Source organism: Acomys russatus, chromosome 25 (assembly GCF_903995435.1).
Source record: "Acomys russatus chromosome 25, mAcoRus1.1, whole genome shotgun sequence".
NCBI lineage: Eukaryota > Metazoa > Chordata > Mammalia > Rodentia > Muridae > Acomys > Acomys russatus.
This window is the reverse complement of record NC_067161.1, coordinates 24,574,937-24,589,639: the sequence shown is the minus strand read 5'-3', so window position 1 is coordinate 24,589,639 and position 14,703 is coordinate 24,574,937. Positions and strand designations below refer to the sequence as shown.

General features: G+C 36.7%; 1 protein-coding gene across 3 annotated transcripts in view; it reads right to left on the bottom strand.

The window, feature by feature from the left end:
* Gabrb2 (gamma-aminobutyric acid type A receptor subunit beta2) overlaps nt 1–14,703 on the bottom strand; it is a 211,879-nt gene that overhangs the window by 92,284 nt on the left and 104,892 nt on the right. For all 3 annotated transcript variants that reach the window (XM_051167771.1, XM_051167769.1, XM_051167770.1), the window contains exon 6: nt 7,835–7,917. In XM_051167771.1, coding sequence (XP_051023728.1) covers nt 7,835–7,917 — 83 coding nt within the window. The remainder of the gene's footprint in view (nt 1–7,834; nt 7,918–14,703) is intronic.

The window sequence follows — 14,703 nt, the reverse complement described above, 5'->3', positions numbered from 1 at the left end:
TGATATGAAATTATTGTGTTTAATAAGAAACTTGGTCATGTAATTTAAGACAGAAATAACATCTTCTGCATTGGATGACTGGTTAAATAAAAAGACATCCCACAGGAAAACAGGTGAGGGTGGTGACTGAGCAATCAAAATTAGAGATTTTAGAAATTAAATGGATAGCTTCCAAAGGAAAAAGTTCACTAGCAAATAATTTATTTTAGAAAAATAGTAATATGGAAGAAAAAAAAGGTAGTTCATTTTTATTCTAACGTATGATAGACAGATTTAGGGGCTCTATAATTATTCAGTGGGAATTCCAGGCAGAGAAAATAGAGACTACATTAAGAAGAGAAGGTGAAGAAAAATAAGATATTTTAACTGGTGAGAAAGATATTATTGAGTGACAAGGTTCATAGCCCAGATTAAGATATACACTTCACATCCAAGTTAGTGCTTTGGAATGAGTAGAGAAATGAATAGCACAGGAATTCAAGTACAGACATCAAAGTCAGACCTAACACCTGCCCTGGAAGCTAAACGTTCTAGCTTCCTGTGCAGGACTTGTCTATGGGCACTAGGGACTGATCCTAGTCTAGATCATAGTCCAAACATTGCAAGGGTGGGGAGATGCAAACTTGCCTTCTGCAAGACTAGATAAAATTCTAGAAACTGTCAAACCCAAACAGCCATGCCCGATGAATTAATATGACTCAGTAATCCTTTGCCACACTATAGACTTTTTATTTGGTAAGTAATTATAACTAGTCTACACTGCAGTTGCAGAGAAATATTTTTAATTGAAAATAATTCAAGGATCATTTAAAATTTTGGATAGCTTTATTGCTTAATGCATCTCCACTTCTGGCTGTCCAGTACAGATAAAAATAGTCACAAGTACACTCTTTTCTACTGAGCATTATGAGAAGGAACAGACTCAAACAGACTGAGATTATTTTTAAAAGAATGCAATTATAGTGGGTCTTATTAGTGTCTTAGCTTAATTCTGCACAGATAGAAATGTAAAATATATTCCTAAGAGGAAATTTTGAGGAAAGAAAGATAGGTAGCTAAGTAACCGTAGATAAGCAGAAACACCACACACACACACACACACACACACACACACACACACACACACACACACCTTAGCAGGGATGTAATTTTTATCTTTTCCTAAACAGCATTGTTCCCAGAGGGATATGCAGATGGGCTCTGCAGCCTTATATAAACCAGCACTGCCTTATCATCCTTTAATTAAATTCTTTCAGCTTTTGCTGGTGCCAAGTAACCTCAACCCTCAGCTACTTAGAAACTATCTAATCTCATCACTTTCCCAATAAAATAATTTCTTCGTGCCTAGTAAATGGTCTTGCAGAATACAGCCACCCATTTGATTTTCACAAGCTGTAATTGCCAAGAGCTCTTCTTTAACTTTTCTGACCTAAATTGCCCTCTGGCATCTTTTAGCATTGGTCTATTTTTCTCTGTAGGTCACATACAGTCAAGTTTCTTAAAGAGGAAATTCTGCAATTATTATTCGAAAACAATTATACCATTCTAGTGCTGCATTTCTTCCAGCCCCAGTGCTTTTTCCTCAAGGTGAATCAGTCTACAAGACTACAACTATATTTCCTTCTACTGGGTCTTTAAGCTGTCCATTTTATGTATTATTTACAAATGATGCATGTTAAATTGAGTCCAATATTCTAAGAGTAATTTGATAATATCAGTGGTGGTATTATTAGCATAAGAGCTGTTGCCTAGAGAATCATTAGTCCAAGCAAAGTATAGAAATACTATCTTGTTTATCTCACCATCTCCAAAAACTGCATGACTAATAAACAATGATTTGAATAACATCAGCTGCTACTTGCTGAGTTCACTGAAGAAGTTATATTGACTCTTCTACTTGTATTCCATAATAGCCACCATCACTGTGTCAGTTTAGCCCAGAGACCCATCTACTCACTACCTCCTCTGCTCTGGAATTACTGACATATTATAACGTGATTCTGACCTTGTAGTAGTCATGACGGACAGAGTCCATACTAACCACCTAGAATTCTCAGGATGGATTTCAAGGTTTGTTCTAAGTATCATCTCTTTAACTCAAAGAATTACACACTAAGAAGGAGATGGATTAACCTAGATGAAGCTATCCAGCTTGGTGACTCCATGCCTAACTAATGGAGAACACATACCTAAACACAATATAGGCACCAAACAGAAAACCAATAGACAGCATCAAATTGAGATAAACTTAAAGCATTTCCACTAAAATCAGGGACAAGAGAGGCTTGCCTGCTCTCTCCATCTCTATTCAACATAGACTTAAAGATCTAGCTAGAACAATAAGAGGCTCAAAAAGGGATCAAAGGGATACAAATTGGAAAGGAAGAAGTCAAATTATAGGTATTTGCAGATAATATGATAGTATACATAAATGACCCCCAAAATTCTATCAGGGCACTGCTATAGCTGAGAAACAACTCAAACAAATTGATTGGATACAAAATTAACTCAAAATAATCAGTATTTTACATATTCAAATGACAAATGGGCCAAGAGAGAAATTAGGGAAACAACACCCTTTACAATAGCCACAAATAATATAAAATATCTTGGTGTAACTCTAAGCAAGCAAATGAACGACCTATATGATAAAAACTACAAGTATCTGAAGAAAGAAATTGAAGAAGATATCAGAAGATGGAAGATCTCCCATGCTTATGTATCGGTAGGACTAACACAGTAAAAATGGCCTTCTTACCAAAACAATGTACAGATTCAATGCAATTTCCATCAAAATACCTATATAATTCTTTACAGATCTTAAAATAACAATTTTCAATTCTATATGGAACAATAAAAACCCAGAATAGCTAAAACAAATCTTATACAATAATAGACCTTTAGGAGGGACCTCCATCCCTGATTTCAAGCTGTACTACAGAGCAATACAAATAAAAATCACATGGTATTGGCATAGAAACAGATTGGTTGATCAATGGAATTGAATTTAAGACCATGAAATAAACCCATACAAATATGAACACTTGATTTTTGACGAAGGAGCCAAAAATATATAATGGGAAAAAGATAACATTGTCAATAAATGCTGTTGGTCAACTGGATGTCTACATGTATAAATAGATCCATATTTATCACCCTGCACAAAACTCCCAAAGACCTCAACATAAAACCAGATACATTAAATCTATTAGAAGAAGAAGTGACGAAGAACCTTGAACTCAATGGCAGAGGAGACAATTTCCTGAATAGAACACAAACTGCTCAGGCTCTAGGATCAACAATTGATAAATGGGACCTCATGAAACTGAAAAGGTTCTGTAAAGTGAAGGAAACTATCAATAAAACAAATGACAGCCTACAGATTAGAAAAAAATCTTCACCAATCCACACTTGACCGAGAGCTAATATCAAAAATATATAAAGAACTCAAAAAATTAAACACCAACAAACCAAATAATCCAATTAAAAGTGGGGTACAGAGCTAAACAAGGAATTCTCAACACAAGAATATTGAATGGCTGGAAAGCACTTACAGAAATATCCTTAGTCATCAGGGAAATCCAAATCAAAATGACCCTGAGATTCCGTCTGACACCCAACAGAATGGCTAAGATTGTAAACTCAAGTGACAGCACATGCTGGTGAGGATGTAGAAAAAGGAAACACTCCTCCCTTACTGGTGGAGGTGCACATTTTTACAACCACTGTGGTAATCAATCTAGAGGTTTCTCAAAAATTGGAAATAAATTTACTTCAAAACTCAACTATGCCACTCCTGGGCATATACCCAAAAGATCTTCCACCTTACCCTGACACTTGATGAACTATGCTCATTGCAGTATTATTCATAGTAGCCTGACTGGAAAACACCTAGTTGCCCCTCAACTGGAGAGTGGATGAAGAAAATGTGGTATATTTACACAACGGAATACTACTCAGCTATTAAAAACAAGGAAACCATGAAATTTGCAGGCAAATGGATGAAACCACAAGAGATCATCCAAAGTGAGGTAACCCAAATCCAGAAAGACACACTTGGTATGTACTCACTTATAAGTGTACAGTAGCCATATAGTACAGGATAAACATAATACAATCCACAAACCAAGAGAAGCCAAGGAGAACCCAAGGGAAGATGCTTGAATCTCACTCAGAACAGAAAATACAATAGACATCAGAAGTAGATAGAGGGAGGGATCTGGGTGGGGAATGAGGTGGCAAAAATAACAGGAGTGGGAGTCACGTGGGCAAAGAGAGGAGGAGGGCTTGTAAGGAAAAGAACTGGAAGAGAGAAAAGCAATGGGGGGGCATCTCTGGGACAGAGGAGGCTCCTGGAAGTCTATGGGAGTGACCCTAGCAGAAACTCCAAGCAACAGGTGTTAAGGAGCATAAAGTTAGCACCTCCTGTAGGCAGGTGGGACTTCCAGTGGAAAGAGGGGTGACACCATCCCACTCACAAAGCCTTTGACCAAAAATGTGTCTTGTCTGCAAGATGAGTAGTAGCAAAGATGAATAGAGATTGAGAGAATGGCAAACCAGTGACTGGTCAAGCTTGAGACTCATCCCACAGGAGAGGTTCACTATTACTGGGACTCTGCCATGCTTGCACACAGGAGTCTAGCATAACTGTGTTCTGAGGGACTTTATCCTGCAGCTGATGGAGATATATGCAGAGACCCAAGGCCAAGCAGTGGGCTGAGACTGGTGGTACTGTGGAAGCGTAGGAGGAAGGAGAGAGGGAGCTGGAGGAATCAAGAATACCACAAGACGACTTACAGAGTAATCTAATCTGGGCCCATTGTGCCTCACATAGACTGAACCACCAACCAAAGAGCTTGTATGCACAGAGCCTTGACCCCCTATTTATATGAAGTAATCATGTAGGTCTTCTAGCAATAGGAATAGGGACTTTTTTTCTGACTCTGTTACGTACCACTGGGTCACCTTCTGTTAGATGGGCTGCCTTGTCACTCCCAGGTGGGAGAAGATGCACTTATCCCAGAGTGACTTGAGATAGCATGGTGAATTGGTATCAACTGGGGGCCTCCCTTTGTCCAAGAGGAAGGAGAGAGGGAAATGGGAGGAAGGAGGTGAGTAGGACTTGGAGGAGAGGAGAGAGGGGGCTGGAATTGGTTTGTAAAGTGATTAGATAGATAGATAGATAGATAGATAGATAGATAGATAGATAGATAGATAGATGAGAAAAAAGAATTAAACACTGTATTCTGCCAATATTATTTATCAGAATATTGTGTTTTACTTAATTACATCCCTAAGTTTATTACAGTGCATAGTAAGTAGTGTCCAATGAATATCAAGTTTTCTAGACACAGGTTATGCCATCTTTATTGAACCAATATATGTGTTGTCAATGTGTTGATAGATAATCATGACTTAACCATATGATTGGGGCCATTGAGACGTAATAGATAGGAAGAGAAAGGAGGGAAGCAGAAAAAGAGAGAGAAGGATATAGGGGCAGGGGAAGGAAAAGAGAGAGAAAGAAAAAGTCCAATGATTCCTTGAATTACCAAAGGAAACAATTGGGTAACATGGATATTACAGAGATCTCAGGGATCATCTATAAACCTCTTTTTAAAGGATTAGAACTTAAAGATATTCAGGAAAATGTAAAAAAAAAAAGCCTGCATATCACATGTATTGTTAACACAGCATCATACTTCATTTTCTACAATGATGATTGAGTGTCTGGATAATTCTGTAAGTGCTAATTCCCTTTAAAACAGATCACTTAGATTGGGACATCGAGAAAAGCTCCATCCAATATCAATGCGTTTATTAATGCACATCAATGATCTATGATCACAGCAGCCAAGTTATTCTGCCTCTTGGGGGCTAAATGATACAGGACAAGTATCATTTTTTACCTCGTTGAGTCTGTTTCCCTGGTTATAAAAATGGAAATATTACAAAATACTTCATTTCACTGGGCAACTAGAAATAGACATGAGTAGGGTAAATTGAAATGATATATCACGTAAATGTAAAAATAGCCATTTTCAGGCTGTAATTTAACCCATGAGTGTTGCCTGTATATTCTTACACTCCCTTCTTTAAGATAAAAGGAACCCAAGTGGTTTTTGTTTGTTTGTTTGTTTTTTAAGAGGAGAAGATTTGAATGAAGATCACTAAAAATCTTCCATCTATGAACAACTACAGTTCTTTATGAGCGCAATACAATTTTATATCCAAAAATATAATCAAAATAAAAAATAAGTCATACCCAGAAGCAAACTTTTTTTTCATGAAATCCTTCCACTGAGCATCTGAAACTGCCTAAGAATTTGTTTTGTTTTGTTTTTTGAGAAATATTGTAGCATAAGTTAAGCACATGTAACATGCAATGCTATGCCAAAAGATATTTATATAAAATTAACCATTGAAATCCTATATTGCAGTTAAATTAACTAGTTTTATAATGAAAAGAACTAATTTGAAAATAACGATTAGCTAGAATATAAGTATGCAATTAGTTTCTTCATAAGTGTGTGTAAATTTAATTATCCCTAAAAGCTGTCTTTTATAAATGAGTAAAAATATGCACAACAGTTCATAAATTCTCTATGCCTGCTCAGAGCAGTGATTTGCCATAGCTAAAATTTCTCTCAAAGGCAGAAAACATCCCCATAGTCCAGCTACTTGCTGTATAGAACACTGAATTAAAATTGTATACTTCTGACTATGGACTGTGATAAACATCAAAAACGCTCCATAACGTTGGTGGAGAAAAACAGATTCAAAGTTCTTTTTTCCTCCCTTGAACCAGCTCTTTGTGATGTCTGGAATGTAGAAAGATTACAAAATCAATAACAAAGCCCACCCAGCATGGTCAATGATTAAGTAATAATAATAAAATCCATGGTGCAAAAAAAGCAAACACACTACAAAATAGGTCAGCATCATAAATAGAATAGACACACACACACACACACACAGAGAGAGAGAGAGAGAGAGAGAGAGAGAGAGAGAGAGAGAGAGAGAGAGAGAGAGAGAGAGAAACACATATACACACACACACAAACCAGTTTTGCTCACTCTATGACCTTTGGCTTTCCATAAGAACATAAGCTTCCAACACTGAAAATACTGTTTCAATGCAAAAACAACATCTACAGTCCAACCTACATAATGCAGTTGGACACATTCCAGATTCACTTTACGACTATAAGGAATAACATTTATGAGTTTCAAGGACAACTGGGATATTTTATGACATGTTATCACCTTCACATATTTTCTCAATCATGTCTTAACCCTTTCACCAATTTCATACTTTAAATGCCTGAACAGCCTGTGAATTCCTTACAAGGTACTAGTGCTGTTTTTATTGCCAAATCATACTTTCTTTTTTCTTTTTATTTATTTATTTTTTTTATTAATTTATTCTTGTTACATCTCAATGTTTATCCCATCCCTTGTATCCTCCCATTCCCCCCCCCCATTTTCCCATTATTCCCCTCCCCTATGACTGTTCCTGAGGGGGATTACGTCCCCCTATATATTCTCATAGGGTATCAAGTCTCTTCTTGGCTACTTGCTGTCCTTAGACCTGGTGGCACTCAAATCATACTTTTTACTAAATATGTTCCACCACGATCTAGAGATAGATGGAAAGAGGTGGCAGCATTATGGAGGGGAGAGGCTGGTCAATATCTGCCTGGATCAAATTTCCAGTACTGCTCTAGCAATTTTGGCAAGGCCATTGATTTAGGTATGATGCTGCTTAGCAGGTCAGTGGCTAGAATGAATGTCAAACCAGGAGTTCAGCCCAGCTGGCCCCTCAGAGACTTACAGCTTTCAATCTCCAAGGTGCAGTTTTGTTCATCCAGTGGATACCGCCTTAGATCCATCATACAGGCAGCCGTAGTTGTGATTCTAGAAAAGAGATGGCAGTGTGTGTTGTTAGTGCTTAAAGCAAAGTGAAGAAGAGAAAACCAAAACAAAACATAGCCCTCGTAGAGACTGATTCCTACCCTAAGGATCCACAAAAGAGACTGCTGCATCTTTCTAAAACCATTTTTCTTTACAAATCTTCTGCTTGCTTCTGAAGAGGTTGGACTTTATGAGCATCCAATGGGTCACTGACTACTTGAATCAAAATCACCTACATGTGTTCCTAAGGCAATTCTCTAAAGCAAAGTCTCCAGAATGCTTAGGGATGAAGTGGTTCTAGCTGGATCTCAGGTGACTGGGGGTGGTTTCAAACTTTTCCACAGAACGACTGTCATATTTGTTTTATCCCATCCTTCCTCAAGACTCTCAAATCTAATCTTCGAATAATCTTAGTTTGCCTCCATCCTTTCCTATGCTTCACCAAAGCACAGTGAACTTTGTAAGCACCATGATTAACATACAACACACATCAGCCTTCTGTCTACGCCTGAGTATGTTGTACTAAATAATCTGGTGTTCTCTTGGCTCCTTGCTTTTGCACTGGGGAGAAATCAATAGGAACAATCAAGGAGAAACAATAGGAACAAAAAAGGAACAATCAGTCAATGTTCCTTTGGCATTTACTTTCTTGGTCATAGTTTTACACTGATACTTGCATTGATGGTCTACCAGAAACCACACATCTCATAGGTCTAAATGATTTACAACATTTCAATACAATATCCTGAAGGATCCCAAAGACCTAGACTCAAGTATAAACTCCAGTTCCATGTACAGAAGCTAACAGAGTGCTCAACACATAGTGGGCTCTCCAACTAAGAATATCTGCTGAAGAAAATGAAGAAGAGAAGTGAATACTGGATTTGACTGGCCTAGCTTTGCTCAGGTGTGAGGAGCTCTGGGCTCTGAAAGAAATGGTAAGATAAGATGGAGCTTTGATCTGGAGGAAAGAGTCCAGACGACACTTTTTAAACTGAGATCATATCACGTGGAGCCTCACTCCAGGAACACACATGAGCAAACCTGAGAACTAACCCACAATGTACACTGGAAATATGTAATTTGATATTCATAATTGAGTTTCTTAATTTTAGGGTTTTTAAAATACACTTCCCAAAGCAGGGTTTTGTTGATTTCATCCTTTATTTAATGAGTCCTGTGGGTAACTCTGCCTCAATTCTCTACCACCGTGCAGTCTCCGATGAATCTGTCCTCTTTGCTTCACCTCGAAGTCAGTGCAGGAGCTGGGCCTCACGACCTTTCCATCTGTGTCCCCACTTCCATCATCCACCCCCGAAAGCATAGACTTTACCACACCTCTGTTTTAAAAATGTAGTAGCTCTTCCGAGAGAACCCAAAGCTTTGACTTTGACCTACTGATTACCTTATGGTCTGTTTCTCTTCCTCCTTCTCACTACCATCTCCAACTATGTCTTCGCTCAATGTCTTTCAACCTTCACTTTTGTTCCCTCTGCCGACAACATGCGTCCCCCTCCCACATCTGGGACTAAAAACCTCCGTCCTCAGAGCAGCTCCTCCTGAGCAGCCTACCCAGGGTGATTTTCTTAACTCATGCTCCATCTTAGCTTTCTATTCACCGCCTTCAAGCAATTACCACAATCTGGAATTAGCTTGCTAATTGTTTTCTCAGAACAGTCTATTTCTTTCAATAAAATTTAAGCTGATTATGGGCCCAGTCTCTGTCCGATTCACTGCAAAGGCACTCAATAAATAGCAGCTGAATGAGAAAACACATTAATTTATAATGAGGCAAACAGTTGGATTTCCTCATTATAAGTCCTTGCATTTGGAAGATTGTTTTATTACTTTACTTCTTTTTTTTTTTTTAAACTGAAAATGGTACTGTGTTTTAGGTTAGAGATGTTCCTTTCATAGTTTTTACAACAAGTGGAATTTAATCAATTTAAATTACATGATGTAATTTGCACTAAAAGTATTTTATCAATTTGACTGTTTCAGCTTTCCATGAGATTTATAGTATGTCTAAATTTTATGAATTATATTAAAATTAATACATTTAAATTACAATTTATTCTGGTTACATGGTACGTAAATGGAATTTTTTTCTTGGCCCATTGTTTCCTGTTATAATTTTGCATGAATTTGTAGATTAATACACTGTGAGTTGTCACTTAACATACAGATTACAAAAGGAAATGGAATGTTGGGCATACCATACCTCAATGCATGTAAAATGGTTGAATGAATTACTCTCCCCAGAAACTAGGGAAATTACTTACTTTGTCTGGTAAAACTAATAGAATACACAGAAATGTTACAGGGGCATAACTATAAAGTCATAAAATGGGAGAAACAAGTACAGAAAGGCAGCTGTGTAATTGAGGTGAAGGTTGTAATTGCTACTGCTGGTTGTAGTTCACATCACTGCTTGATACACATTCATGGCAATTAACGGCCATGAACTTTGAGTTACACACCAAGAAAAAGAAACCCACTGATGCTAGTAAGAAGGAATGGGTTCCCTTCATGTTTAAGTGAAAGGAGGGATGACTGGAGATATATATGTGTGTATGTGTGTATATGTGTGTGTGTATATATACATACATACATATATACATATATAAAAAGCATTTGTGTCTTTTATTGTAGTACAGTCAAAACTGTGGCACTAAAACTATCCATTTTAAATCTTGATCATGTATGCAAAGACTACTGGCCCTTCAGACAGATTACTGGCATTCTCTGACAATTGGAAATACTTGCAAACCAAGTTGGTTGTAGAATGATAAAAAGAAGGGATGTATAACTTATAAAGTGCTCTGCAACTTTTGTGATAATCTGCCCATGAACAGATATCAAGGCTACTCATTTCACTGAAAGATAGAAAAGTACTTATTTGCCCACATGAAGAAATGTAGAATGCCCACATGCATCCCTTACCAATAAGGCAGAATCATAAATATAAATATAATAGTGATACCATAAAATATAGAATATTCTTACTCTATACACTTATATATCATAAACTTGGATTTTTTTCATGACCAAGAAGTTAAAGAATTAAATGTTTTGCCTTACTTTTATTTAAAAGGCATATGCCTGACACATGCCACTAACTCAAGATTAAAATAATAATAAATGACCAAACAAAATAGAAAGGCACAATCCACTGTAATCACTGATTGAAAAATTAAGAATTTTTAGTTGAAACTTACTAAGGGCTAAATATAACTCATCCAAGATTTATCAAATAAATTTGATTATTAAAATTATTATAGTGAAGAAACTACTCTGTGATAAACCCCATGTAAAGAAGTCCAGTGGCAATCATAGATGTGTGTTTTGTTGATAATGGGCCTGAGGTTCCACAGCTGTAAGTAAGTACAGCAGACACAACCTCAGTCCTGATAAATATACTAAGCATTAAATCACTCAGTGCATTGAAGAGGGGCTTACAACCTGTTACACACATGTCCTGGCTAAAGAGTGCAAGATTCAGAAGACCAGGGAATTTTCTGTGAAATGGTGTCTCCTAGGAATGCCAGAGTCTACGTCTGTAAGTTTTTATCAGCATAACTCTCCAGACATGAGCTGAACAAAGACGACACTAATTATAGACATGCTCACACTAATAGACATGCCAAGTTGGACTGGAGTTAGGCCTCAACCCTACAAAAAGGAGGATAGGCAAAAAAGGTATGCTGAGAGCAGGGAAGTAGTTTTCACCAGGGAAGAGAACACCAGTTGCCTATCTAATACCAAATGGTCAACTCTGAAAGCCTACATACAAATAGCGTTATGCAGACTGATTAGGTTTTTAAAACTTAACAATATTGAGGCAGCCTTGGCTTTTAATCAAAGCAGTCAGTCTGCCTCCAGAACGTATTTCACTTATGTGTGAAGAGCCTTTAACAGTGCAATTGTAAACATCTTCTATAGAGCTGAACTCTTTTGAAGGATGAAAGTTTTGATTAGAAATTCCTTTTCGCTACTTAGTCATCATCAACTATCGCTCTACAGTGCCTTATATCATAAAATATTAACATAGAGCAAGAAAACTAAATATTCAGCATAGCCTAAGGATTCACTAAAGGCAACCATAAATCAAGAAATTAAAAGGTAACCCAACATTTTTTATCAAAGCTATGATGGATATTTTTAAAAGTTTTAGAATGCATGCATATCCTTCAAAGTATGGGTGTAGCCAAAGATGGCTACCAAGCAAACTCAGATACCCCTTTTCCTTATTCATGGTGAAACACTCGGACTCACAATCAGTGTGACACATCTTAAACCTTCGAGAAAACTCTTTGGGAGGAGATTTGGGAGTTGAAAACACGGTCACATATGAACAGCCTGTGATAGTCTGTGTCAGATTTCAAACAAAGATACACATGAATGAAGTGGTTTATGAATGACTATGATTTTTTAAATAGATGATGATATATTTATTCATCAAAAATTGTTTTTAACCATATTATTGTGTGCTTAAAATACCAAATGTCTTATCCGGAACAACATTTTGTACACAATGTTCTAATGCATGCTGCACTTTGGTTTACTCGACAAATACATTTACTCAAATCCTACTACCAATAAAAATTGCAATGAAAAAAAGAAGACCTTCTGGAATTAAGAGGCAAAATACTGAGAGAAAAATGAAGAATTTTATAATAGGGAGATGGAGATATGGCTCAGAAGTTAAGAATATACATTGCTCTTGCAGAAGGCCAGAGTTCAATTCCTAGCAAGCACATCTAGCTTGCTCACAACTGCCTGTAGCCATAGCTCGCCAGGTTCCAAAGCCTTCCTTTGACCTCTGTAGGCATTGCACTCTTGATACACACACACACACACACACACACACACATACCCACAAACATACATACACACACACAAAGTCAAATTGAAAATAAAATCTTTATTGAGATGTAACAAGAATAAATTAATAAAAAATAAATAAATAAATAAATAATAAGTTAAAGAAAAGTAAAAAAAAAAAAGGATCAATTACACAAAGTTGTCAATGTGGATTTTGGCAGCTTTCAGACAAACAAATATAAATTTTCAACGTGAAAAATTTTAAAATTTAAGCATTAGTATATTAATTCAAATCATAAAATGTTGGAAAGAACTCATATGATTTTTTTCTTAGCCTTTCTTTTAAAGTTGCTTTCTTGCCATACTATCATATTTGATATCATTCTGTATCTTATGGCCACTTTCTTGGAAAACAAAATGAATTTTTCACACTAACTTGTGCAGTCAGCTAGATAAAAGAGGTGAATGATTTCTTAAGTGGAGTGTCAATATCAAACACCGCATAATATTAATTGATCAGTTACTAACAAGTTATAGATACTATTAGTCCTAAGAAACCATTGCTTCTCATTTAAGTCTAGTTATTGCTGTTATCTAACAGCCACAGAGAGTGGAGTACTTATGCAGAGTTGCACTGAGAACGGCAGAGCTGAAATTTTGATGTCAGGAGTTTGATTCTTCAGTCCACGTATGTACGAATGCTGCTACTAATGAGACAGATGATGTGGACAGCCTGCTGGTGCGTCTTCAGAAGTCTGTTACGTACATTCAGAATGAGCCTACACTTTCTGTGATCCTGTATTCATACACTCACGATATGACCTTGAGATGGTGTAATTCTGTTTTACCCACACATGCAAATGCTGTGTCTCACAGATGCTTGTTCTATTTTACTCAATTATGTAGATGAGCCCACCCCAGACAAGTAAATACAAGTCCTTCCCTGAGGAGTTCCAGTTAATACTCTCTCTCCCCTTCCTCCGCCCCCTCACCACTGTGTGTGTGTGTGTGTGTGTGTGTGTGTGTGTGTGTATGTGCAGTTCTAGCCTCTCAAAAGTCATGTTGCTTACATTAAAATCTCCAAGTCTCTTGCATAATTGTTTTTAAAAGCTCGTTTTAAGTCCTCATATAGAGTCACATGCACTACTACGCTCAACTTTGTAATCACCCAAAAAAAGTAAGATTGCTGGCAATCATGTTCCCATTTGATAAATCATGCATTTCAGATTCGAGCTATTTGTGCTTCTCTGCAGATGTTTGGCCTTCTGTGACTCTTTCATTTTCTGGAATCTTATGCTCTGCAAAGATACTGTGACCATTAAAGGGCTACCCAGGTCTCTGCCACAAATGTAGACACTATTATTAAAGACATTTCCCTAAATAAATAGCCTGTTTCTGCAATACAACTAAAAAGCTCTTGCAAGATCTCATTTTGTAAGCATGTAAACCCCACTTCATCATAAACATTAATATAAATGTCCCAACCTAGGTTCTTATTTGCCTTCTCTTTTCTGCCTCTGTTTCTCCCTTCTTTCCTGTACTACCTGCATTGTGGTCTCACTTACAAATTCTATGCTTATCTCAGAAGCTTTATTTTTTCTTTCTAAAATTTACATAAAGAGAAGTAAGAGGCACAAGGAAAAGTAAACATCATATTTTAGATCATAAGTTAACTAAAATCTGACTTTATAGCCCAGTAAGAGATCTAATGGAACTATGATTTCTTTAATAAGGGGGGAATTACAATAAGAATGGGAACTCTGAATTATTTAAAAAATTAACCTTGTTTACAGTCTAAAATAATGATTTGATATACTGGTTGCTTTTGACATTATATCTTTTAAATTAATTGGCTTACTTCTTTTCCTGTGTTACATATTAGCATCCTACAATTTCAGAACAATTCATCATTTTTATCCCCATATTCTATCTATCTATCTATCTATCTATCTATCTATCTATCTA